The 27,614-nt window shown below is 44.7% G+C and overlaps 1 protein-coding gene across 5 annotated transcripts in view; it reads right to left on the reverse strand.

Moving 5' to 3' along the window:
* Positions 1–1,282: 1,282 nt before the first annotated feature.
* MED13L (mediator complex subunit 13L) overlaps positions 1,283–27,614 on the reverse strand; it is a 322,472-nt gene continuing 296,140 nt past the window's right edge. For 4 of the 5 annotated variants that reach the window (XM_051826600.2, XM_051826599.2, XM_051826601.2 and 1 more), the window contains 12 exons: positions 27,397–27,589; positions 26,307–26,733; positions 25,405–25,624; positions 22,784–22,972; positions 17,402–17,625; positions 16,750–16,892; positions 12,896–13,054; positions 11,062–11,238; positions 9,912–10,069; positions 7,533–7,694; positions 5,059–5,171; positions 1,283–4,043 (listed from right to left, as the gene is read on the reverse strand). In XM_051826600.2, coding sequence (XP_051682560.1) covers positions 3,911–4,043; positions 5,059–5,171; positions 7,533–7,694; positions 9,912–10,069; positions 11,062–11,238; positions 12,896–13,054; positions 16,750–16,892; positions 17,402–17,625; positions 22,784–22,972; positions 25,405–25,624; positions 26,307–26,733; positions 27,397–27,589 — 2,298 coding nt within the window. In that variant the 3' untranslated portion in view covers positions 1,283–3,910. The remainder of the gene's footprint in view (positions 4,044–5,058; positions 5,172–7,532; positions 7,695–9,911; positions 10,070–11,061; positions 11,239–12,895; positions 13,055–16,749; positions 16,893–17,401; positions 17,626–22,783; positions 22,973–25,404; positions 25,625–26,306; positions 26,734–27,396; positions 27,590–27,614) is intronic. The other variant, XR_007911907.2, reaches the window with a different exon arrangement.

Genomic DNA, 27,614 nt, shown 5'->3' on the forward strand with positions numbered 1-27,614 from the left:
TTACCTGGCACAACAGAACGTCTAATGGTGCTTCGCTGGGTAATAACGGCATGAAATAATTACTGCTCGAGTGACCTCTATGTCAAGGGAATAAAAGCGAGAGAATCAGTTAACACCAAGATAACACGCTGGTACGTGGAAGCGGCACCTCGGTAGGATTTCGGCACGTGGCGAATTCCAAAGGTGTGGGAAATTTTGCGTGCACAGTGCCCGAGTCATGGGAACAAAGCACCAGTGATTGCCTCCAGGTGGCTCGGGCCTCACAACAGCGTCATAAAGACTTCTCCTGGCTTTTTGACGCCTGTCGCTAACAGGTGCCTTGTGCCACGACTTCCTCAACAACAGGAATCCTCCTCTCGGAGGGGATGAGCTCCGAGAGGGTGAGCAGAGTCTGAGCAATCCAAACGGCTGAAGGCTGATCACCCCTAGGGCGCCCACGATCTACACCTGATCTTCAAAACGCTTCAGTTCATTCAACAGATGCCCCATCCATGTGTGAATGAAGCATCCGGGCTCATGAACGCCTATGAAGATGCCCTCGTTCTGAGCTCCACACGGCTGGGCCCGCAGCGTAGGCCTGTGTCCACCAGGGGGCACTGCCCGAGAGCGAGGCCACTTTGCTCAGCCTGTCTTCACCCAGCTGGTTCCCAGGGACACGGCTGCCCAGGATGCAAAGTGGGCCTCCTTCACGCCTCTTCTGCAGAGGAACCACGGAGGCTCAGGACTTCACAGTCTGACGCAGCGTCATGTTCAGAATGCTACGTGTGTCTCAAGCCCTTTCAAATGACTCCAACTTTCACCTGGAACTCTGCTAATCCTGGAGCCCCCGGGGTCAGCAAGAGCCTGTGTCAGGGCAGGACCCTGGAGACGCTTCCTAGACTGGTGGGTTTGCTTTTTCTCTTCTGCTTGTTAGATGGACCCAAGAGAAAGAACGAAATGGAAGGTGTGCCGTCACCAGCCTGTGCCAGACCCGTCTGTCATTTCTAAGGAACACAGAAAGAACCGGCTGGGACTGAAGAGCAAGGCAGCTGATCGGCCCCGCACGGACAGCTAGGGGACACGGAAGGCCAGTCCCAGAGCCAGGGCTCCTAGCTCAGCGCCGCATGTCCCTAAGAGCTGCTGCAGGAGCGCTCCCCTAACGGCCATCGCGGCTCACAGGGCGCAAAGCGTTCTGATTTCCCAGCGGGACGGCAGGGCCCCGCTCCTGGTCTGGCCAGGGGTGCTCGAAGCAGATAATTTCATTACAAAGGCAGGGTGGGAGGGGGAAAAAAGTCACTCAAAGTTTCAGTAATTCAATAATTTATTCCTCTAAAAAAGTGTGTAAAAGTATATAGCTCTCATCCACAAGGTATATATGAATGACATTTAAAATGGAGGCCTTTTATTATTGTTTCTTTTTATCAAAGTCTTTTAGTGTACTGTACCAGCGCTATACTGTAGTTTTTTTTAAATGAACTTCACATATTTTTGTATTCTTTCAAATTGTTTGCTATATATAAAAGAAGCTCACTGCAAAATGCTTGAAGGAAAAAAGGAAACAAAAGAAATTCAGAACTTCCCAGAAATGTACAGCTTTTACATTTAAAAAAGGTTCTGAAATATACATACAAGCATGCTGGACAGTCCCACCCTTCTCCCCCCACTGCCCCTGTTGAGTTCAAACCATGGTAAGAGTTCTGATCTTTGCAGGATTTCCAAAATTAAAAATAAAAAAAAATAAAATAACTTCTCACTCTGTAGCAAATCCAGGGCTTGTACATTTCAGATTAATTCAGTAAAAAACTCACAAGTAAAATAATGCATATTTAAGGGAAATATTATACAGACTTTTTCACACAGAAGTACATAATAAGATTTTTTAAAATCTATTGCCATTCATTTATTTTTGCACAAAAACGTATAAATATGTCACCAGCTTTTCTTAACTTAAAAAACTTAAATAAAAGACACCAGATGAAAACTACCCTTTGCTGCCTTTTTTTTTTAATTTTTGTAGGGTTTTTTTGTTTTGTTTTTTGTTTTTTTTTTTTTTCTTTTTCTGCTTAGAACTGGGTTTCTAGGGAAGAAAAGCCCCTGCATTAAAAACAGCCCATTAAAAAAAAATTCAAAGTTCTGATGAATTCTGGGAAAAAAAGCAACCCCAAAGTGGTAAAAGATTACAAATATCTACTTTACACTGTGTCTTCTCAGCAAGACAGTTCTATACAAGTTTACAATCTCCATCATCTTATGCTCTTCAAAAGGCCTTGAGAATTCTCCTTTCTGATTAAGAAAAAATAGCACTGCAATATTTTTAAAGTCAACTTTACACTGTACACAGTAGATACAAACGGTTGCTATATCAGATTCTTAGCCTATACATTGCGACAGGCGACCCTCCCCCGCCACGGTGGCACGGAGAGCACCGCCACTCATTTACACGTCACGTCTCTGCTCTCCCGTGCCCACCACACAACTTTTTTTTTTTAATATAATGTTTTAAACGTTAGATTATTTCAAGAAAAATACTTTTACAAAATCATATCAATTATTACATTTCTCCTTTTTTTGTTAATAACCAGGACACGGAAGTCTCTTGGAAGAACTTGTAAAATTTGCATGATTCTCTGCACACACAGATGACAAGAGCCCCACGGCCTGGTATGCGCGGCTCCTGGAGGCCGGTCCACATCCACTGCCCCCAGACAGAAACACCCAGCAGCACAGGGTTAGAGACAGGGCTCTCAAGACAACCTCTGGGCCTGGAATGAGGAGTCATAAAATACTTCAATTAGCCATTAATGCTTTAAAAAGGCATTTTTAAAAAAGTTCCACCACGAAGGCTCAACTTCAAGTACTAATTTAATGGTTAAGTTGTAATATTTCTTTGAAATAATATTCCTATGGTCCAGAAAAAACTCACCATATTCAGAACTGGCTTATGAGCAAACACTGTCAACTGTGATATGTACATGGATGAGTCCCTTTTGATCTAATGGGAGGAGAGACCTGGCTTTCGATAAGAATTCACTAGAAAATAGATTTCCATTGTGACTGTATAAAACTAAGTGAGGGACCTGCCTCCGTGGCCCTGGACTGGGCCCAACTCCTCCAGGATGAAAACGTCATCCCTCAGGAGTGGAGCACATGTCACTGGACGTGACAGAACCTGTAGACCCAGTTTGTTCTGAACAAAACCCACTGCTGGGTGGTTCTGAATGTTATTTCTTAGGCATCACCTCCCCAGTCTGTCTTCACCCCTTTCCGCCTCTGGGACAGAGGGGTGCAGTCAAAGAATCCTATGGTGGGGCTGAGTTGGGTTTCAGCTACTGTACCTGGTCCTCGTGAATTAGAAAAAGTCAAGTCACAGAAACTGTATTACAAAAGAACTCAAAATAAATAAAATGAAGCTGTCTCCAGACCTTTTGCATCTACACACAGGCATGAAGTCAACCAGAGCACGCGTGCCAATCTGGAGGGAGCTCTGAGGGCAGAAGCCCCAGTATGAATCAGGTACTTGAGCTGGTTCTTAGTTCCAGAGTCCCAGTTCTGGGCTTCAGGTAACCCACAGGCCACACGCCAGTCACTAAGGACCAGACGGCCTGCATCCTTAACAGAGGCCGACCACAGCCTCTTGTGCAAAAGGACACTGTCTCTTCTGGTTCCTCTGAGAAGCCGCCAGCCACCACCGTTTCCTGCAGGCCAGTGGCAGGGGCTGCGCACGCCACAGCCCTGGCTGGAAGTCACTGCTATGGAGTTCCAGGTCCGCGAGAGAAGCGTCAGGGAGTCCTCTGAACTGAACACTGCAGGGACTGAGCGTGCCTGCGGCGCAGGGATCACAGTGCAGGACTGCGCGGGCTCAAGGACGTGGGAGGTCTGCAGAGCGGAGCAGGAGGAGGAACTGGGCCAGAGAGAACAAGTGCTTTTCCAATCAGAGTATGTTCATGATGGCATTGTACAACTGAGTGAGCACCACAAAGTGGACGGGAAGGCAGGAAGTGCGGTCTTGGGTGGCCGGATTGCACGTGAGCCAGGAGAGGGCGTTGTACTGCTCCAGAACGAACCTGCGAAGAGAACACAGAGATCAGGGCAGGGCCCGCGGCACACGCGAGGCTGCTTCTCCGCCTCGCCACACCTTCCGGACCTTGGCGGGAGAAGGCCTCGCATCATTCTTTACCTGGCCCTGGGCTCTTCTGCATAGTCCTGTCTCAGGCCCCTCTTCCTAATCGACCTGAAGCGCCCACGTGGCTGGCACCAGCCACACGTGGCCACTGAACACCGGAGCAGAGGCAAGATCGAGGAGAGATGCGCTGTACAGATACAACCTGCAGCAGAGTGCAGGGACTCCGTACTTGAAGAAGCCAGTTCAGGGACATGTGTACACTGATGACATGTTGCGATGGTACTATTTCACATGTACTGAGCCAATACAATGCGCTGTTGAATCAATTTAACTGATTTCTTTTTACTTTTTTAATGTGGCCACTGGAAGAATTTCCATTAGATATGTGGCTCCTGCCGCACTTGTACCGAACAGAGTTCCTTCAGGGGCCTGGGAGTCCAATTCAGGTCGACCAGGTTCTTGTGTAACTCTAAGTTCTGTAAGTCAATTAAGAGCTGGCATACACTAAAGAAAGCTTGTGTCTTTTCTCAAGGCACATGAAGACTGTCCATGGACTGGTAAAGTGTAAGAGACTGACTACATATTCTAGAATGCACTTCCGACTCTGGAATTTCTGTTCAGCCAATGTTACTTACAGAATCTGTGGCAGCGAGGGTGGAAAGTGTTTTCAATGCAAAGTACTTGCAGCTGCAGGCACTGCCTTCTACCTACTCGCCCACTGAAGGTGACCAGTCGTCACCATGGAATGCCTCCCCGAACAGGAAGCACAGGCAGCTGCAGCCGCACACACACTGCCTGTGCCAGGCCCCCGCAGGCGGCGGCCCTCGCTGGCCGATCAGACACTGCAGCATGCGCCAGCGGCAGCACCTCTTCCATGAACACCACACTTAGACGCAAACCCCGGAGTGAAGGAAGGTAACTTAAACTGCCCCTCTATTGCCTAGGTCAGGATCTACCTTAAAACGTCAGATGTGGTTTTGGAGTCCAGAGGGTGTGGAACCCGCTGAGAATTCCTGGCAGGGAGAAGTTCGTCCGTCTGTGCTACAGAAATGTGGTGATGCAGGGAAGCCTGGGGAAAGAAGCAAGAGCATTACCTCGGGCCGACAACCTCAGCGCAGCCAAAGGAGGCCCAGGGCCAGGAGCACATGTTCTCCACAGAGTGTCCGGGAGTCCACGCGGCCTAGGCGGCTCAGTAACCCCCAACAGGTCCCATGAGCTTTTTTCAGCCTATTTTTCTTTTTTTGGCCCACTATATTTCGTTTATTGGAAACAGTCAAATATAAACAACAGTATAATATATAATGAGGCATCACATACCCCCATCACCAAGCTGCACACACATTACCAAGATATGCGACTTTTTGTTTCGTTTGAGTTTGTTCCCCTCATGAACTGTTTAAAAACAAAACCCAAATACAGTGTCATTTGGTCTATAAATAATTCAGTAGGTACCATTAACAAGTAAGGACTTTTTAAGATTTATTTTGTTTATTTGAAAGGCAGAGTTAGAGAGAGAGAGAAGGAAAGAGAAGGAAAGAGAGAGAAAGAAAGAAAGAGAGAGAGAGAGAGAGAGAGAGAGAGAGAAAGAGAGAGAGAGAGACGATCTACCTTCCTTCTGCTGGTTCACTCCCCAAAAGGCTGCGATGGCCAGGGCTAGGACAGGCTGAAGCCAAGAGCCAGGAGCATTTAAGTGTTTCCTAGTCTTTTATACATCTCATGTTTTGTTCTTGTCCAGTGATTTCTGGGACAGACTCCCCGCAGGGAACTGCTGTCCCATGAGATAAAGCGTAGGCCACCTCATTCACGATTGCCCCCAACACGAGGTCTTCTTCCCAGGCACAGCATGTTCTCCAAACCTTGTTTTTTCTGAATCTATTGGCAAGAAACAGATCTTTCCTTTTTTTTTTTTTTTAAGATTTTTATTTATTTATTTGAGAAGAAAGAGCTACATACACAGAGAGAGAGAGAGAGAGAGACAGAGACAGAGACAGAGGGAAAGGTCTTCCATCTGCTGATCCACCCCCCAAGTGGCTGCAACGGCTGGAGCTGGGACAATCTGAAGTCAGGAGTTTCCTCCAGGTCTCCCATGTGGGTGTACAGGCCTGAGCACTTGGGCCATCTTCCACTGCTTTCCCAGGCCATAAGCAGAGAGCTGGATTAGAAGACGAGCAGCCGGGACATGAACTGGTACCCATATGGGATGCCAGTGCTGCAGGCAGAGGCTTAGCCTACTACGCCACAGCAATGGCCCCAGGTTGAAGATGTATTTATTTGAAAGGTGTAGCGACAGAGAGGGCGAGGCAGAGAGAGAGAGGGTGAGGCAGAGCGAGCGAGCGAGCAAGCTCTTTCCTATTGCTGGTTCACCTTCCAAATATATACAACAAGTGGAGCTGAAGCTACCAGCCAGGAACTCTATCCAGATTTCCCATGTGGGTGGCAGGGAGCATGGGCCATCCTCTTCTATCTTCTGAGGGCATTAGCAGGGAGTTGGATCAGAAGCAGAACAGCTGAGACGTGAACTGGGGCTCCAATATGGGATGCCGGTGGCTTAACCTGCTGCGCCACAATGCTGGCCCCAAGAAGTGACTTTCATGCTAAGATTTTCCACACAAACTGCAAGTAAGGGACCTTTTACTACTTTTTTTTTTTTTTTTTTTTTTTTTTGACAGGCAGAGAGAGAGTTATAGACAGTGAGAGAGAGACAGAGAGAAAGGTCTTCCTTCCATTGGTTCACTCCCCTAATGGCCACTTTGGCCAGCACTGCGCCAATTCAAAGCCAGGAGCCAAGTACTTCCTCCTGGTCTCCCATGCGGGTGCAGGGCCCAAGCACTTGGGCCATCCTCCGCTGCCTTCCCAGGCCACAGCAGAGAGCTGGACTGGAAGAGGAGCAACCGGGACTAAAACCCAGGGTGCTGGTGCCACAGGTGGAGGATTAGCCAAGTGAACCACGGCACCAGCCAGGACCTTTTACTTCTAACTCTTAAAATCTTGGTTAAAAGAGATCACAGGAAAGAGCAAGTGTAAAGTGCGATACTGCAGCAGAATCTTGCCCCTCACACACAAAGAGGGCAGGAGGAGACAGGGAGTCCTGACCATCCTCCAGCCGGACTTTCACTCCCAGACAGCACTGTGACGCAGACTTGGAGAAAGACCCTGGACTGAACCGCATGTTCCCTCTAGATGGGCCCTCCGAGCCCACAACATCTACTTGGGTGGATGCAATTCATTTCTTTGTGCCATGATTTTAGGTCCTGCTCTTAAATTCTCTCCACCCACAAGAGTAAATAAGATACCCTCAGGGAGTAAGTCCTGTGAGAGAAACGGGGAACAGAATAAGGCTATGACAGCTACGGTAGAAATTTCTAAGCAAAGCTGAATCCAAGCATAAGCCACTCCATCTCGCAAAATTCCAATATGAAGCCAGACCGACCTTTAGGAAGAGAGGGCACTGGTTCTGAGCCTGGGGACATGAAGACCAGAACCACTGGGGGAGATTCTCGGCTTTGGCAGTTGACACGAAATACCCCAGGGCCAGCGGCTGCTGCTTGAGCTCCTCGGGGGCTTCTCTGGAGAGGAGACGCTCACCCTGACTCTGAAAAACAAAGTCCCAGAGGCACAGTCAGCACTGTCGTGAAGCTCCAGAGCTGGCCGCACGCTGTAGTGAGTGACCCCCCTCCGCAGCGTCACTCACAACGCCAGACAACAGAGAAGGCATCCCCTGTGAGCACGCAAGCTGGAACTCAGAAGACACCAGAGAAACCAGCAACACGCACTCGAGTGAGTGCAGGCTGATCTGCTCCGAGTTCTCTTCCACAGGACGCGGACTCTGCCCCTGGCATTATTAGGCACCACACTCGGGTGGAAAGGCTCTGGCACACTCATGGGCTCTTTCGCCAGCCACCGACCAGAGACACGAGCGCCCTGACTGTGCACCATCAACCTCTGTGGATCAGGAAACTGTCAAAACCGTGCACCAAGGCGGCGGCTGTGCCGGTGCCATGGCCCTGCCAGCAGCGCAGGATCCGCTCAGCAGCAGGCCAGGTTTGAACGCGTGGCGACCCCTCGGTAAGAGGCTCTGCACATTCTGCACTGACATTTTCCTCCTGCTTAGTTCTTCAAGAACGGAAAACGCACCTGTCCTGTAAGCTGTAACAAGCAACCTGTTTTTAAAAGCCTTCTGTTAAAAGGGGGAAAAAAGTCCTCAACTACTACATCAAATTGTTATCATTTCTGAGCTAGTTAAAAAAGAAAAATTTACGGTTCCACCTTGAACAAATTCTGTTTCCTGTTGTAATGTCCTAACTGAATATCAAGGAATGTTCAATGCTAACGCACCCTGGAGGTCACCTGGCTGCAGGTGCTCAGGATTGAGAGACACCTGGCTAGGTTTGCAGCAGCACTGCGTAAACGGTGATGGTGCCATTCGATTAAAGACTTCAGGGCCTGAGGCTCCAACAATGGCAGAAAATACAGCACACTTCCATTTCTTATAAAATACTACATTTCAATTACCACCTTTTTTTGGTTAATGGATAATCTGAATTACAGTGACAGATACTGGGAGGCTGTTGCTGTTATTTCCGTTTCACTGACATGGTAACTAAGAAAGGAGGAAGAAGCTTCGAGGTCACCAAGCTAGCTCAGGCAGACATCTTCATCAGATTCCAGGGCAGGCCTTCACAGCTGCTCCGTTCCTTGTCGCCAGAATTCACACTAACCCAAATTTAAAGCTCTCCTATGTAAAATAGGTGGTTTTGGTTCTCATCACAATAACCTCCAATCAACAAATGTCACTGTCAGACAGCTGTAAGGCAATACAGACAGAAGGCTGACGGGGGCAGCTCGTAACACAAGGGCTGTCTCTGCGCACTTTCCCTGGCTTCACCTGCTCTGTGACTAAGCTTTAAGTCTGCTTTCTCGTGATCATCCTTCAATTAATTCAGCACTAGCAATGGAAGTCCCACCTGGCAGAAGCCTAAGTACTTTAAGTCCATCTTAGTGTCTGAATAACTGAGTGCGAGCAGGTTGCTTCCACTTGCTCGGTTTAAGACACTACACACAGCTACGTTTCTATGTCTTAGCCCCTTAATCTCCTGGCATTTTAAATACAAAGAACAATACAGTGATGAGGCATGAAATCGTCAAACTGAAACAAAGTGAACACAAGCTATCGCAGAACCTTTTAACTCTTAAATCTTCTGCTAATCCACCTCCAATATCCCTGGGATATTTAAAGATGAAACTAGTCGTAAGCTCTGCCTTTTCCCTTAATACTCTGGCATTAACCTGGACATTCCTATAAAATCAGCCTCCTGATGGCTCCTGCTGCTCCTGCAGGCTGGCTACAGAGACCAGGACTGCATAAATGAAGGCATAGAACATGCAACAGGCAGAATCGGGCTCCTCTAGGAAAAGCGACCCTCAACAATGTGTTCTTCAATGAATAGCTACTGTGCATGCTAAATAAACAGGGATGTTGAACTAGTCCCTTAAAAGCCACTATTTTGGCCAAAATAAAGAATACAAAAACTTGGAAGCAGCAAACAAGAAAAACTAATTTTTCCTAAGAAAACTGCATAAAACCCCTGCTTTCTATATCATCATTCTTCTGTTAAAATCATTCATCAGAAATAAGTAGACATTTCTTTCAAATTCCTGCCTTTTATTCAAATTGGAGTGACTGCTGAGTACTTCTCCATTCTTATTTCTCTTGTACCAGGGACCTACAGCAGCATCAGAAAGAGGTGTGCACGTAGTAAAAAGATGAGCAGACATCTCGAGGATGACCGTTCCTTGCAACCATCCTTACCCGACTGTGCTGGAAGTGAGAGCCCACACCAATGCCAGAGGGAGAACCTGGGGACGGAACTGGGGATGAGTTGGGAGAGGAATGGAGGTTCCCAGTCATTAAGATGCCTATGTCATTGTCCATATCATCCGGGAAGGGAAGGTCCACAAACATATCATCTAGAAGAGATGGGGAAAAAAATCACAGAAATTAAAAAGTTAGCCCAGTATCGTGTTTTGCAACCCCATGACTGTCATGGACACACTATTCACAAGTCAGTAAGACTGAATGTCTATGGTGTGCCAGGTGCTACAGATTACTCTTTAATTTTCTCTCCAATCATTTCCTAATGTGAAGTAGTAACAGAATGAAGAAATAAAGAGTTATAAAATAAAGCCTCAGCCTATACAGCCACCAAGGGCATATATAAAGATGGCAGAGAGTGAAAGAAGCAAGTTACTAAACAAAGTTAACGTTGACATCAATGAAGAACACAGTAGACTCCATCTGTACATTTAATCAGTATCCAAAATACTGGAGGCTGAATGAATGCGTAGCAGTGGGTACAAATTTAGGCTGAAACTGGAATCCTATTCAAAGACAGCTTGAAGCACCATGTTTTCATTAAGAAATTCTCTTAATGAAAGCTCTGGGCTCCTGGCTTCAGACCAGCTCACCTCCGGCCATTGTGGCTGTCTGGGAAATGAACCAGTGGATAGACCTCTCTCTCTGTCTCTCCCTCTCTCTGTCTGTAACTCCACCTCTCAAATAAATAAAACCTTAAAAAAAATCAAGTAGGGAGCAGCTCTATAGCAAGAAGAAGCTAGAAGAAGGTGCTGTCTTCACACTACCTAGGACTTTGCACATGTTAAATCAGGTCAACAAGGACTTATTGAAAGAGTAGCACCCAGGTCACAGCCAGGAAGATATTATTTTTGCCTCTAACATAAAAGCAGAAAAAGTTAATTACCTAACAGAAGAAAGTACTTAGTTTTGGTAACAGTACAAATTAACTGAAGCTTTGAAACCAAAACATTCTCCAATGTTCACTCCTCTTCCTATTCCACATGTTATTACCACACAGAAAAACTTGCACAGCCCACTGACTGCAGACTTTAGCTGTGTCCTGTTTATGAAAGGGCACATTATCCATACAGTATCTTCCACTCACCGTTGTTGGGGCTAAACCCATCTTCATTGGGATAATTGGCTGGAGCCACCTGGATGGTTGACGATGTTGGGAACACCAAGATGTGTGTACAAGAAGCATCTTGGGGGGTGTTAAGCTGAGATGACTGCATGTTCAGTGCAGTACTTCGGCCAAAAACAGAGCCCATGGTCACAGCATCTTAAAAACAAAGGAGAAGCCGTGTCAGTCCCCCTGTGCTGTGGTGAAGAGACCAGGAGATGAGGTTTTCACAGAGCCTGACCTGAGTGTTGTGAGTCTAACCAAGCAGTCACAACGGACACGCATCATAGTTGAGCCCAATGGTCCAAATGTCTTCAAAGAAACTGACATGGATCGTGTAGCTTTGATAACTCAAGTCTCATTCCAGACCAGCAAGGTTAAGCTTAAATTGGAACAAGTCCACTGAATATGTTTTACTTACACAGAAAGGATTTCTAAAAATAAGTCCCCCCTTTATCTCCTCCTGCGGTCGCTCGCAGTTTCTGAAGTTCTGTCCTCCTAAAGAGCCAGAGCCTCACGGAAACGGTGCTGCGGCATCAGTGACCGCTGTGCCCAACACTGAGTGCTCTCTACGCCAGCTTCAGTGCTGAGCTCTCTATCCAAGCCACCTCATTCCACCACTCCTCGAGGTAGAGACGGCATCCTCGCCTCACAGATGAGGACAGCAGCACAGGGAAGTTACCTGAGCGCCCAAGTAGTTGAGACAAGAGAAGTGGCTGCAGGTGTAGTGAGCAGGCCAGCGTAAGACATCTGCTGCTCGCTGGACTCACGACCACACCTGTTTTCGTCCACAGCACTACTGACTTTCACAAGCTATCAGCAGTCTCCCACTGGACCAAAGAATACAGCAGCCCTTTCCTTAACTGTCATTTTGCTTTCTATACTTGCAGCTATCTGTATTCAACTGCGGACCAAACATTTAAACTGACAATTCCAGAAATAAACTGTGTCCCGTTTTAAGCAACCTAATGAACTCTCTTGCTGCCCCGGGACAAGGATCATCCCCAAGCCCACAATGGGATGACCCTATGTCACAATGCCCATGGCATTCACCTCATTTCATCTCATCGTGTAGGTGTTGGATCACCTCACGTCACAACGGGAAGAAACCTGTACCACAGGTACGTATGTATGTACAGGGAAAAGCCGTAGACACAGGTTCAGTACTGTCTGAGGTGTCAGGTACCCTTGGTGGGGAGGAGGGGTCTTTACAAGTATCTGCCCAGGAGAAGGAGGGACTACTCCGTTTGGATGGTAACGTATAAAACTGCTGCTGGGTTGCTGTTTTTCAAAAGCCAGCTCAGTTTCTGTAAGATGCTGTAGACACACGTTGCAACTGTCCACAACTGGCACTTCCATTTATTGAGGGCTTACTGTGTGCCAGACCCTGTGTTAAATGCTTTACTTGTATCTGCCCCACCATTCATCCTCGAACATATCAGAGTAACTGAGTATCTTTTTATGGTTGCTGAGAGGTTCTGTCAAAAACCTGCCCTCAGAAGGGTGTTCAAATATTGATCATGCTGGTGTGTATTGCAGTGTTTTCTGAAGGGTGATATTCATGTACTAATGAGAAATCGGGATTTGGGAACGAGCGGTCATTAGACAAGACTCTAAGAGCTCTCAATCACAGCCAGAACTCAAGTCTCTGTCCCAAGCTATCACAGACTGCTTCCCTTGGAAGAAATAGAAAATGTTTCTGCATTTGAGCCCAAAGTATAATTTTCTCTTATGCAGATCTAATAACACAATGTATTCCACGCCTGCCTGTAGACTGGAGGTGCCTAATGAACGACACGGACAAGAGGATGTTTACCTGGCATCACTACAAAGGACCCCTGGGGCTCCATGGCAACCAGGCAGGCACTAAGGATTGAAGGAGAGTCTGCGGCAGAGATGCCACACATGCGGCACACATCCTTGAGCTGCTTGCTGATTGTCTGTAGTGAACATTCTCCAAGGAGGATACTCCAATCTGAAATCAGACATTGCAGTCACACAGTCTTTAGAAATTCATACTTAGGTGAGGATGGAAATTTTCACCAATTTTGCCCAGTAATTGAATTTTCCATAATTGGACCCTAAAGGGAATGTGTCTTTCCACAGGTTCCCCTCTTTGCTATAAATAAAATGTCACTTGACTTCCACCACACTTCATCAACAAAGAAACAAAGGCTGAAGTCACGCTAGCAACTACCTCTGAGAGTCCTGCACAGACCCATGCGGACTTAGGCATTAAGATGCTGTTCACCACAGAGGCCAGTGTTACCCCAGCCTTGCTCCTCCTCCTCAAGGACTCGGCCTTCTCTGGATGAGAGCACAGCGTGGGGAGCCTCTGTCTCGTCTACTGTTGTAGTTCAGCTGCTTCCACACAAGGCAAACAGTCCCAGAAATGGGGGCGGGGGGGGGTCCATTCTGAGTGCCCCACGGAGTGCATAAATGCTCCCAATGTGACTCAGATTAAACAGTCGGCAAAGCTTTTCTTTCTAATGTTTGTTTGTTGCCTCCAAACACAAGCATTATGTTTTATCAGAGTGCTGTTAGGGTTGCTACTCTGGGGAGAGAGAAGCATTTAGTCTCTGCTTCTTTTTTTTTGACAGGCAGAGTTAGACAGTGAGAGAGAGACAGAGAGAAAGGTCTTCCTTCCGTTGGTTCATCCCCCAAATGGCCGCTACGGCCAGAGCTACACCGATCCAAAGGCAGGAGCCAGGTGCTTCTTCTGGTCTCCCATGCGGGTGCAGGAGCCCAAGCACTTGGGCCATCCTCCACTGCCCTCCCGGGCCACAGCAGAGAGCTGGACTGGAAGAGGAGCAACCAGGACTAGAACCCACGGTGCCGGCACCCCAGGTGGAGGATTAGCCTAGTGAGCTGTGGCGCCGGCCGTAGTCTCCTCTTTTGGCTTCCTGACACACAGGAGGCTTGTGCTACTCCTGTGTGGGCATTCTTGTCAGGTTGTGTCAAAAAAAAAGGTACCTCTTCCCCTTCAAGAGTAAGTGAATGGGAAAATGTGCTCCTATTCCTAAAGAATTTCCTGCTGAAGTGGCTGTAAAGAAGCGGTGAGCAATGTGAAGACTCTGTTTCAAAACCGCACAGACAGATGTAAGCGTCCACACTTCAAACTAAGGAAGAAGGAAAGCGCAGTGTGAGTGTTTCATCACACCCATCTGGAGGTAAGGGTAGAAACGGAAATCGAAGGCTGTGAGCGGCCACTGCCTCACAGGACTCCACGTGGCACGGACCTCAGGTGCCCCACGGGGAGCAGCTGAAGATCGGTAAACAGATGGCCTGTGCACTAGGTTCTCCCTGGGTTTTTATTACTGAAAGAAGATTCTTCTCTCAATCTTTTGACAGGCTCTTCTAGTCACACTTCCATTCTTCTCCTCTAAGAGATAAGAAAGAAGAATGCCCGCTCTACAATCACACAAGGGAAGGAGATGGCCCTACTCCTCTTCCAACGCTCCATGTGACTGGACTGCTGTACTACCTTCTTATCCCCCGTCTGCTGCTCTATTATATCCTAACTTTCCCCATGGGTTAGAACAGCTCAGAGCCTTTAAAGAAATAAGATTGACGAGAAAGCAGATAAGGGAGGAAGATAGGAATTCCGACAGAAATGAAATGAATCCTCTAATGTATTACCCTCCAGGCTATTGATACAGGATTCATTATAAGTATGAAATTCTCTAAAAAATGAAAAAGGTCATATTTTCTATCAGTGTATAAAAAAGCTTACTACTAAAAATTTTTGTGTACAATAGATGCCTAAGAAAACACTATCAACATATAGTATGTAGTATGTGCATCACTGCTGTTGAGCCCTGGCCTCTGAAACATATCTCAATTGTAGTGTGGGAAGTAGGCTATATTTTGGCATTTCTTACAACGCAAGTTATACCTGGGTCAATGCTTTTATTCTGTGGATTCCACAAATGCTCCAAATCAAATTTATGTAATGTTATTATTTATATACTTTTTTTGACAGGCAGAGTTAGACAGTGAAAGAGAGAAAGGTCTTCCTTCCATTGGTTCACCCCCCAAATGGCCACCAAGGCCAGCACACTGCACCAATCTGAAGCCAGGAGCCAAGCGCTTCCTCCTGGTCTCCCATGTGGGTGCAGGGCCCAAGCACTTGGGCCATCCTCCACTGCCTTCCAAGGTCACAGCAGAGAGCTGGACTGGAAGAGGAGCAACCGGGACAGAACTGGAGCCCCAACCGGGACTAGAACCCAGTGTACTGGTGCCGCAGGCAGAGGATTAGCCTAGTGAGCCATGGCACTGGCCATTTATATACTTTTAATGCAGGGTTGGGGAAACTATGGTCTACAGCTCAAATTCCACCTAACTACCTGTTTTTGTAAATAAAGTTTTATTAACATAACTGCCCCCACTGATTTCAGTATTGTGGATGGTAGCTTTGACATTATAATGGTAGAGCTGAGTAGCTGTAATAGACTATGATCTGCAAAATGGAAAAATATTAACTAGCTGGCCTTTTACAAATACTTTGCTGACTCTGCTTGAATATTTGCACACAGGAAATCAGCAAGCCAATTTGTGACATTAAGTTTTGCTTTTGTGCAGGGAAAAGGCTTTTCTGCATCTATGTGTATCTATTGAACTTACAAATGTGCCATCAATTAATAAAGCTTTAAAAAACAACCCTGGCCGATTCACATTACTTACATAAACTGCACAAGTAGCTGTGCTGTGCTATCCTACAGGAGCCAGGCTCAGAGCCGGGCAAGACAGCGGGTGGTGGTCAGCTGTGTTGTGACAGTTACTTAGCACTTCTTTACAGTTATATTTGTGACAAGGAATTTAAGTGGTGATAGCTATTAGTTGGGAATCCAAATTTTGAAATTTGGGGTCAGGTGTATAGTTAAGACACTGCTTAGGACACCTGTATCCACAATGGAGTGCCTGGGTTTGAGTCCCAGCCCTGCTCCCAATTCTAGCTGCCCATGTGCACCCTTGGAGGTGACAGTCAAGTACTTGGGTCCCTACCACCCACATAGGACTGAGTTTCTGGCCCCAGTTTTGGCTTGGGCCAGCCCAAGCAGCTGCTGGCATTTGGAAAGTGAACCATTAGATGGGAGAACTTTGTCTCTCATTGCCTTTCAAAAACAAAAACAAAAGTGTTCTTTTAAAGCCTTCAGGCTGGAAAATGCCAGACACTGGCAATGTGAATAAAAACTGCTCCTGTTTACAACTACTCGTCCTCACGAAACAGGATTTTCTTTCTACTATGCCACCAAAGCAAACTAGCACCTACCACCAAACACATTAATTCAAAGTTGTTCTTATGTGTAACTTCAATTATCATCTACAACCACTAATATAAATTTATCTTAAAACTGCCTCATTCTCACCGCCTCAATATATAAATGTTAGAAATCTGGATTTATCAAGTTATCATTTTTATACTAATAAAACTTTTTTCTGTATTATGTATTGGGGTTATATAGTTAAGATTTTATTTGGATAAATAGTTTTGTTGCTAAACCAAAGTTTAAAAACTACTGGTTTATCCTGTACCTGTAAAAAAATAAAATAAAACATAGGCTGATTTATTCCTACTACCAACAGTAACATTTTCTCCAGTTGTCCAGTTAATGACATTAGCTCAATACTTCTTTGTCTCCAGTACACTCTGCTCCAGGAATTTCTCACCTTTAAGCTCCCCGTGGCCAAGCCGCCCAAGTCGCCCAATTACAACTCTCCAGGGTAGAGATGTCATTTGGACAATCCCTATGCACCATTCCCACAACTTTTGAAGTCCAATTTTACGTGCAGAAACTTTACTTCTCCGTGACCTAAAAAAAAAAAAAAAAAAGGGGGGGTGGGGTGGGGTGGGGGAGATCCCTAAATGAAGCAAAGTTACTACTTAATAAGACAAACACAAGGGTAGGTGTGTTTGGTGCAGTGGTTAAGATGCTGCTTGGTACACCCACATCCCATATCAGAGTGCCTGGGTTCAAGTCCCAGCTCTGCTTCTGATCCAGTTTCCTGCTAGCATACACCCTCAGAGACAGAGGCGATGGCTCAAGGACCCGGGTCCTTGTCACCCACATAGGAGACCCAGATTGAATTCCCAGCTTGCAGCTTAGACCCAGCTGCTATATTTGAGGAGTGAACCAGCAAATGAAAGATCTCTATCTCTTTGCCTTTCAAATAAACATAAATAAATAAATATTAAATTAAAATAAATACAAGAAAATTCCAAAGAGCCTACCCATGCAGTACCCATTAAGATGGAAAGATTCACATTTGAGAACAGGCACAGCATCAATTTACATGCACCGTAAACATCAAGGTTTCTCACCGGTTTGGTAAAGCAATATTTACAACGCAGGTCTCTAATAATTCTCCATGGAGGTCAGTGCAGGAAGCCAAAAGCCAGCGCTGGTCATGAGACAGACAGTAGCCCACAAAGAGCACGTTGTATTTCTGGCTCGCCTCGCCCAACGTCTCTCCCAGCTCTGTCTGTTTGTCTTTGATTGGGGCCAATATAAAGGGAGGGGAGTAAAGTTGGATTGGGCTAGGGCGCTGAAAACAAAATCAAAATCAGTATCAACACAAAGACATCCAAATTAATGTTTCAACAAACCCAGACAGAGCAACACTGAAGAGAACCACCAGGAAGTAAGGACAATAGGCTGTCTCTCTCTAATACTGTATATATTAATAGTGATGATGACACAGGTAACAAAAAGTCTGTTAAAATTATATACACTAGGAAGTTCAATTGTGTCAATATTTCCTTAGTCAAAGGAATTACTATTTTAGAAAGTGAATTTGTCCAATTTCATTAGTCATCATGAAGGTGGAAATTGAAAACACAATAAGATAACTCCACATACCCAACAGAATCTTGAAAATTAAAAGAAAATACCAAGTGTATGTAAGACTGTTGAGCAACTACAGCCTGCAAACACTAATGGTGGTGTCCCTTTGGAACAGTGTTCAACGTAACTGCTTCAGCTGAACCAACACATACACATCTGTGTATGTCGACCAAAGCACAGGCCTAAGAATATTCACAACAGTGACAGTCAGCGTAAGCTCCAGACTGAAAATAATCTAAACTCCCATCACCAGTAAAATGGATGATATATTGTGATCCTGTCACACAATCAAAATATCAGAGAGAATGAAAAATGTACAACTCTAAGCAATAAAACCAGTGAGTAAAAGAAGACACATAAGAACATAAAATATATGATTAAGTCCATAAAGGTCAAAAACAGGCAAAACTATGTTGTTAGAGGTCGGAATACCGATTAGCATCAGAGAGACTGGAAAGGGACATCAGGGGCTTCTGAATGTTGGTTGTTTTGTTTCCTGTGTTTGCCACTTTATATGTTTATTTAGTAACCATTCACCAAGTTGTACACTTAAAATTGAATATTTTTGGCACACATATTATATTTTAATATGAGTATGTGTCATTTTAGAAATCAAGGCATTAACTGTTGCCCAAGATAATTCTTTAGCTAAACTATGACAGAGTTTAATTGCCGTTTGTGTTTATAGCTATCATTTATATCTGAGTATTTAATGAACTACAGCACACATCTGTAAAGAACCAGATAGTAAAGTCTAGACTTTATGGATTTGTCACATATTTGTCTCTTTTTAAAAATGTAATAATTGGGGCCAGCCCTGTGGCACAGTGGGTTAAAGCCCCAACCTGCAGCCGCCAGCATCCCATACGGGTGCCAGTTCAAGTCCCGGCTGCTCCTCTTCTGATCCAGCTCTCTGCTATGGCCTGGGAAAGCAGAATATGGCCCAAGTCCTTGGGCCCCTGCACCCGCATGGGAGACCCAGAAGCTGCTCCTGGCTCCTGGCTTCAGATCAGCTCAGCTCTGGCCGTTGTGGTCATTTGGGGAATGAAACAATGGAATGGAAGACCTCTCTCTCTCTCTCTGGCTCTATTTCTCTTTGTAACTCTTTCAAATAAATAAAATAAATCTTTTAAAAAATGTAATAATCACTCTTACCTAATTGTCCATACAAGTACAGTTTGCAAGCTAGGTTTAACCCACAGCTATACTTACTTACACCAGAATTATACAGAAAAGGACACAGTAATAACAGAATAACAGAGTTTTAAAGCTAAAAGACACTCTGGAAATAAGCTAATCCAGTTCACTCATTTTAGGGATTCAAAACACTGGCTGAAAAATATCTATCATTAATCTATTCAATCTCCATAACCCTGAAATTCCACTCTTGGGTATTTACTGAAACAACTGAAAACATATGTCCGTACAAAAATTCTGTACAGTTATACACTGCATAATTTTAATCAACAACAGACCATATGACAATTATCCCATAACATTATATGACCTAGTGATGCTGTAGTCTTCTAAGTTTTATGTAAGGATATGTTGATGTTCTTACAATAACAAAAAAATCTACTGACAGATTTCTCAGATTATTAAATGACAACGAAGATGCACAAATGTTCACAATATTCACAAGAGGCAAAGAGTGGAAACAAGTCAAATGTCTACCAGCTAACGAATGAATAAAGACAACACTGTATACCCATATAATTGAGTATTATTCAGCTAGAAAAAGAAACTGATTCATGCTATGGTGGGGATCAACATTATATTAAATTAAAAAAACCCGAGACATAAAAGATCCCATGTTGTCTGATTCCATTTATGTGAAATGTTCGGAACACGCAACTCCACAGAGATGCAAAGTGAACTAGTGGTTGGGTTAAGCTGCCACCTGCGACACTGGCATCCCATATGGGCACCAGTTTGAGTCCTGGCTGCTCCACCTCTGATCCAGCTCCCTGCTATGCACCTGGGAAAGTAGCAGAAGATGGCCCAAGTGTTTGGGCCCCTGCACCCAAATGGGAGACCTAGCTGGAGTTCCATACTCCTGACTTTGACCTGGCACAGCGCAGCACAGCCACTGCAGCCATTTGAGGCGTGAACCAGTGGATGGAAGATCCCTTCCACCTGACCCCCTCATCCCACTCCAAGTAACTCTGCCTTTCAAAGAAATAAATAAACCTTAAAGGGAGAAAGGGAGAAAGGGAGAAAGGGAGAAAGGGAGAAAGGGAGAAAGGGAGAAAGGGAGAAAGGGAGAAAGGGAGAAAGGGAGAAAGGGAGAAAGGGAGAAAGGGAGAAAGGGAGAAAGGGAGAAAGGGAGAAAGGGAGAAAGGGAGAAAGGGAGAAAGGGAGAAAGGGAGAAAGGGAGAAAGGGAGAAAGGGAGAAAGAAAGAAAGAAAGAAAGAAAGAAAGAAAGAAAGAAAGAAAGAAAGAAAGAAAGAAAGAAAGAAAGGAAGGAAGGAAGGAAGGAAGGAAGGAAGGAAGGAAGGAAGGAAGGAAGGAAGGAAGGAAGGAAGGAAGGAGAGAGGGAGGGAGAGAGGGAGGGAGGGAGGGAGGGAAGGAAGCAGGGAGAGAGGGAGGGAGGGAGGGAGGGAAGGAGGGAAGGAAGGAGAGAGAGAGGGAAGGAGAGAGGGAGGGAAGGAGAGAGGAAAAGAAGAAAGGAAGGAGGGAAGGGAGGGAAGGGAGGGAAGGAAGGAGGGAAGAAAGGAGGGAGGGAGGGAGGGAAGGAAGGCAGACAAAGAAAGGGAGAGAAAGAAACAAAGATCCCCAGGGAAAACAGGATCACTAAACTTTTTGAGATGCTAGATACTCCAGTATCTAGCATTCTGTTACACCAGTAACAGAATCTCTTCAGAAATCCTACATGATTCTAAGAGGCACTCTTTCTTATGTGATAATATTCTTAAAAACAATGTCAGCCCAGATAATCAGAGCTCCACTGAAGAAGTAGGGACTTGGCCATGTGTTCACCACTGCATCCTCTACATCTACTGTAAGGTGAACAACCCTGATTTGAATCTTCAGAAGCTGATATGCTCCAAAATCCTAATTTTAGAGCACAAATGTTATTTGACACCAGGATAGAAAATTGCACACCATGAGACTTTGTTTCATGCCCAAATTTTTAAAAATGTTATGTAAAGTTACTTTCAGGCTATGTGTAGAAGGCATATTTGGAACATAAAATAATTTCATGTTTAGACTCGGGTACCATTCCCAAGATATCTCACTATGTACATGCAAGTGTTCCTAAATAAAAAAACGAAACACTTCTAGTCCTGGAAATTTCAGACAAGGAACACTCAGCCTGCCCAGCACCTGGTGCCCAGCAGACGCTCAGCTGCATGTATGAATGAAAACTGCCCACAGAAGCTGAGGCAGCACCGACCAAACAACCATTCCCTTAATGCAGTCAAAACTCATACATTTCAGCCAATAATCGTAACAATTGGCTCTTTTGTTTTTAATACATTAAAATGACTTACATTTTTCTTTCTTTCCAAGTAAAAGGGGGAAAAAGCATATTTCTTGAAGGGTATTATGCCATTTATTTTAATCTAAGCCTCCTTTTTCTTCATGAGTTTCTGATGGTATTCTGCCAGCATATTACAATCTGTTAAAATGTTTTATAATGCCTTGGGATATCTTAAGAGCAGATAGTTAGCCTTTAATCTCCACTATGAAAATGGAGAATACTATTAGTTGTGATTTGAAAGTGTGATCACTTCTTACTAAAGCACGAAGAAATGACTGCGTGTGGACTGCAGAATAACCACACGAGTACAGAACTGAAGGACTCTTTATAAACACAGGCAACAATTCATAACAATTCATAAAAAAACTTTCAGACAAAAGAAGAAACAGGTAGAGACAAATTTAGTTTTTAAGTTTTAGAAAAACCTAACAGAGAAAATGAATTGCTCACAAAAGTGAAAAATTCAAACGGAAAAAAAAAAGCCAAAAATCGATATTTTATTCAACCCCAGAATGAATACAGTTCATCATCTGAGTAGCCTTCTCCCTTGGGAGTTACGACAAACAGAATAGTAACTCCTTGCATATCATGTTTCCAAGCTTTTACTTGTAAAAAGGATACACATTTCACAGTTTTCCAGGGAAGCTGACATTACCAACCAGTATCCGCAGTTGCTGGTGTTTGTCAGAAGCTTTCTTACGAGGAAGAGGTGGGCTTTTATTAAGGGCAACCTCTCCTACCAAAAACTTGTGGGGACTGAGTCTTGAAGGCTTTGAAAATTCTAAACATTGTCTTGTACCTTTCAAGATGACTGGAAAAACAAAGGAAGTCAAACTTTTGTTGAAAAAGTGTTTTGTTTTGGTGTTTGAAACTCCCCTTGCGGTACACACACGGCTGTGGGAGGCAGGTCTAAGAGAGAGAGGCAGAGCCCTGGTTCTGCGCAGCAGCGCTGGGAGCGGACAGGAGAGCACTCCAGCAGGCGAGGGGCCATGCGGAGCAAACGCCGGTACGTCTGCCCTCTCAGACACAAATCAGAGCCAGGAAGGCACACATTTTTGATTGAAGACACAGATTAGCTTAGAAAAATAGCAGATTTAGGGAATTCAAACATTATAACCAAAAGTGATAGGTATGTTGTTGCCTTAGGTCTTACAACAAAAAACAGCAAGAGCTTGCTTGTTTCTTTTCTCAAAAAACTCCAAGTTCAGAGAAGTCTCTTCTCTGTTTTAACTTAAGGATTCAAGAAACCTACTGACTCTCCTTCCAATGTAGAGGCCAACCAAGCACTATTTGGGCTAGATTCAACACTCTCTTGGCTTGCATTTTCAGTATAAAAGGTGTGCCTTTTGCACCTCTGTGCCTTGCCAATACTCACCTCAGGGTTCTTGAGAGTCATCTCCATGCTGGCTGCAGGCCCAAACCCTGTGAGGGACTTAATGTGGATCTGTGTAGGCAGAGGCCGCCTGCACTGGCAGTACACTGAAAACGCCATGGACTTCAAGTACTGAATGTAGAAAACTTGCTCATCCTTCATTGTCTGCAGCATGTACTGGCAAGGCACAATCTGAAGACACACATTTTAAAACAAAGAAAACTGAGATCTAATATACTAAAAAGAAAGTTGGAGAATCAAACAACATGAATTTATGATGTGAGTTGGGGGAGGGAATTTTAGTTTTAAAATATAAATGTTCAACAAAATATAATTAAATCCTAATTCCTTCCAGTGGCATAAAATGCTGTATCTCAAATGTATACCCATAATTTAAGAGGTATCATTACATTGGTCAGGTCACTAGGAAATGACCTTGTTCCCATTCTAGGGGTAAATTCTTAAAGTATTATTGTCAAGGTCTCAAAACTTAAAAACTCACATTTTAATATATTTTACCTTTCTATGAATACATAGAGTACCATGAAGTCTTTGGAATTATTGTCTAATCTTTGGAACATCAACTTCAAAACAATAAAAACTATCAAAATCTATTCTGATCACTTTGATTTCAATCATTTAACTCTATAGGACAGTTTTAGTTAAAGTGACTTTAAAACAAAATTCAGGTGCTGGCACCATGGTGAGTAGGTTAATCCTCCGCCTGCAGCCCCAGCATCCCACATGGGCGCCGGTTGTGGTCCCGGCTGCTTCTCTCCCAGTCCAGCTCCCTGCTGTGGCCTTGGGAAAGCAGTGGAAGATGGCCCATGCACTTGGGCCCCTGCACCTGTGTGGCAGACCCAGAAGAGGCTCCGGACTCCTGGTTTCAGATCGATGCAACTCCAATTGCTGTGGCCATCTAGGAGTTAGCCAGCTAGAGGGGAAGACCCTTCTGTCTTTCCCTCTCACTGCCTATAACTCTACTTCTCAAATAAATAAATAAAATCTTAAAAAAAAAAGAGAAAAACCAAACAAAAACAAAATTCAAACACTCACTTAAATGAAGCATTTTTTAAATGTATTACACTGTAACCTTGGCAAAGGGGCAGTAAAAATAAGCATATTCAATCACTGCTGAAAGGAAAGTGTACATGTAACATTTCTGGAAAGAAAACTGGTGATATTTGATATTATCAGCCTCTACATCTAAAAATCCACTTTAAGAATGATCTGAAACATGATAAGAAAGATTATATCTAAACAGGCTTACTATGACTTTATTTATAACAGTGAGAAAGTACAGATAAATATCTAACTATCCAACAATGATTAAATATGGAAAATGTGCAGTCATTAAAATGTTTTTTGTGAGAAGTGTTAAGGAACATGAAGCACTCAGTAGAAAAAGATTAAAAATTATATTAAAAGTATAATCTCGGCCGGCGCCATGGCTCACTAGGCTAATCTTCCGCCTTGCGGCGCCGGCACACCGGGTTCTAGTCCCGGTCGGGGCGCCGGATTCTGTCCCGGTTGCCCCTCTTCCAGGCCAGCTCTCTGCTGTGGCCTGGGAGTGCAGTGGAGGATGGCCCAAGTGCTTGGGCCCTGCACCCCATGGGAGACCAGGAGAAGTACCTGGCTCCTGCCTTCGCATCAGCGTGGTGCGCCGGCCGCAGCGGCCGTTGGAGGGTGAACCAACAGCAAAAGGAAGACCTTTCTCTCTCTCTCTCTCTCTCACTGTCCACTCTGCCTGTCAAAAAATAAAAAAATAAAAAAATAAAAGTATAATCTCAATTGTGTAAACAGATGCACAGAAAAATAGCTTAGAAATACATCAGAGGGTCCGGCGCAGTGGTGCAGTAGGTTAATCCTCTGCCTGCAGCGCCAGCATCCCATATGGGTGCCGATTCTAGTCCCAGTTGCTCCACTTCCAATCCAGCTCTCTGCTATACCCTGGAAACCAGTAGAAGATGGCCCAAATGCATGGGGCTCTGCACCTACGTGGGAGACCAGGAAGAAGCACTTGGCTCCTGGCTTTGTACTGGCGCAGCCGTTGCAGCCATTTGGGGAATGAATCAACAGAAGGAAGACCTTTCTCTCTGTCTCTCCCTCTCACTGTCTGTAACTCTGCCTCTCAAATAAAATAAAATCTTAAAAAAGAAAGAAATAAAGAAATCAGAATGGTAATGATGGTTGAATCTAGAAGACAGGACTACAGGGGATAGTGTTGTGGCGTAATGGGTTCAAGTCCCAGCAGCTCTGCTTCTAATGCAGTTCCCTGCTAATGCACCTAGGAGAGTAGCAGAAGATGGCCCAAATGCTTTGGCCCCTGCATCCATGTGGCAGATTCTGATGAGCCCTTGGCTTAGGCCGGGCCCAGCCCTGGCAGCTGCAGCCATCTGGGGAGTGAAACAGCAGATGGAAGATCTCTCTGTCTCTATCTTTGCCTCTCTCTCTGTAACTCTGCCTTTCAAATAAATAAATTAAATCTTTTTTTTAAAAGAAGACAGGACTATAAATGTTTCTTCTTTTATACTTTCTGTACTTCCAATTTTAAAAAAGCCATGAACCTGTATTCACATGATAAAAACAACACCAACAAAAGAGAAGAATAAACTTGCAGTCACCTGGAGAATGAAAGAATTTCTCATATGCTCAGGTAAATTATCCAGCATTTCTGCGTAGCAGCGCATCAAGCTCAACAGCCAGAAGTTTCCAGAAGTGGAATCTTCCTCTGCGGTGTAAGTGAACGGGTCCACCATGTAAATGACAACAGCTGGAGGGTAGGCTTGGCTGTCGGCAGAGTCAGGCTCCGTGGGAATTCCTATTCTCTCCCTCTCTGTAACACTGGAGAGAAAGTCACTTGTGAGATGCACAAAACAAACATCAATTATATGGACTTCATCCATTTGGGAACACATTCATTCCCCAATGATTACAGATTAAAAGTAAAAAAATTATGTATTATATTATCAAAATGAAGGCAAACCAAGCCAGGTTGCAGTGAGACTAGATGGAAAATAACAATATAGGTTGAGCAGCTCTATCACAAAAATCTGACTTGATACTCAAAAAGTTTTAGATTTTAGAATATTCTGGATTTTACACTTCAGACCTTCAGTAAAGGCAGCGCAAATACTTTAAGGTCTGAAAACTTCCAAAGTTTGAAATACATCTGGTCTCAACCATTTTAACTAAGGGATCCTCAACCTGTATAATTCTCTAAAACGAGAGACCTCTTCTTCAACTGTCCTTTCTTTTCTGTGGTCACACTGTATAAAGATATTTTATAATAAACTAGTAAGTCACTATGCCTAATAACAATGTTTACCAACTGTAATTAGTCAGAATACTCAAACTTCTTAATGCAGGGACAGATCGACTGTTGCCACTTTCTATTGGGAAGAAGAGAAACAGCACCCTGCTGAATTTTGAGATTCATGAGGTCAAGGGCGGGGGAAGAGAGGGATCAGAGGAAGAGGACAGAAGAGGTCTGAGCCGAAGGCACTCATCTGGACCAATAACGCACCTTTCTTGTCCATCCTGTGAGGGCTGAGAAGAGCTTTGCCCAGGCTCCGTGTCTCCGCCACAGCCCATGTTCCCTTGGGTTCTATCTGTGGAGCTGCCCCCAGTGCTGGGGTTCTGCCCTCCAACACTAGCACTGAATCCTGAAGAGGAGGTACTGCTGATCTGGTTAATACCCGGAACAGAGGTGGACGATGAGACCGGTGGCACAGATGACCCAGATGCAGAACCGCTTGCTGCAGGGTTTGTAGAACTACCATTAGAGGTGGGATTATATGCACTGCCAGCTGGGGGAGCTGCTGATCCTGAATTTGAGGCTAAAGGCCCAGCATTTCCAGGTGTAGCTTGTCCCTGCGCTGCTGCTGGTGAGTTCTGATACTTAGGTGGTATCAACAGGCTGCTATCGAGCTGCAGAGTGGCTAAATAAGGTGCTGAAAGAGGACACGCAAAGAGATGACTTCAGTGATGTCTGCAGTGTCAGGCTGGATCAGAAATTTAGAATGGTCACATTATAAAAAGTTACGCTTTTAAGCTGCAACACTCATCATGACATCCCAAATACCATCTCTATACTTGAACATATGCTTATATATTCTGCAAGCATAAAAATACACATGCAACAAATCCTACCAAACAGCCTTATTTGAAAATAAAGAAACTATTGATCACTTGTAATATTCTCCTTCACACGGATTCCACATGCCTTCACTGGAGAGTGAGAGACCATGTATCCCATGCTGTCAGGATACCTGATACTCCACGTGTACAGGCCTTCCCGTGCTTCTAAGATTCTCTTGGGAACATGAGTTAAAATTAAGCAGTTAATACCAAGTCATGCTGCTAAGTTTTAAAAATGTGGAGCAAATTTATATGATTTTCTTAGACAACAGTTAATAGGTTTAAAAAATTGATGGTCATAAGAAAATTGGTCTTTTATTACAACAAAACATTGGACCTAAATAAATACAGTAATGGAATGCCAGCTAACATTACTTGTGACAAAAGAAATCAGTATAATGCTGTAACCATAAGGGAAGGGGAGATCTGTTATTTTACTTTTCAAATTCTACTCTGCCAAGTCAAGTCTCACCTACCTAGGTGATGGCGGCAAACTTGCGCATAGAGTTTGAGTCTGGAATGATTGTCGCTCTCCTCGCTGCTCCATGGCTGGTTAAACCACTCACTCACAAGCTCATTGGTCAGCTTCTGTGCCACGGTCTTCCCCACACGCATGATCCCATCACGTAGCACTCTGCAGATGGGCTTGTGCTGCCCAAGTCTACACATCTGACACACAAACAAGAGCATCACT

This window comes from Oryctolagus cuniculus, chromosome 21 (assembly GCF_964237555.1).
Source record: "Oryctolagus cuniculus chromosome 21, mOryCun1.1, whole genome shotgun sequence".
In the NCBI taxonomy this organism is placed as follows: domain Eukaryota; kingdom Metazoa; phylum Chordata; class Mammalia; order Lagomorpha; family Leporidae; genus Oryctolagus; species Oryctolagus cuniculus.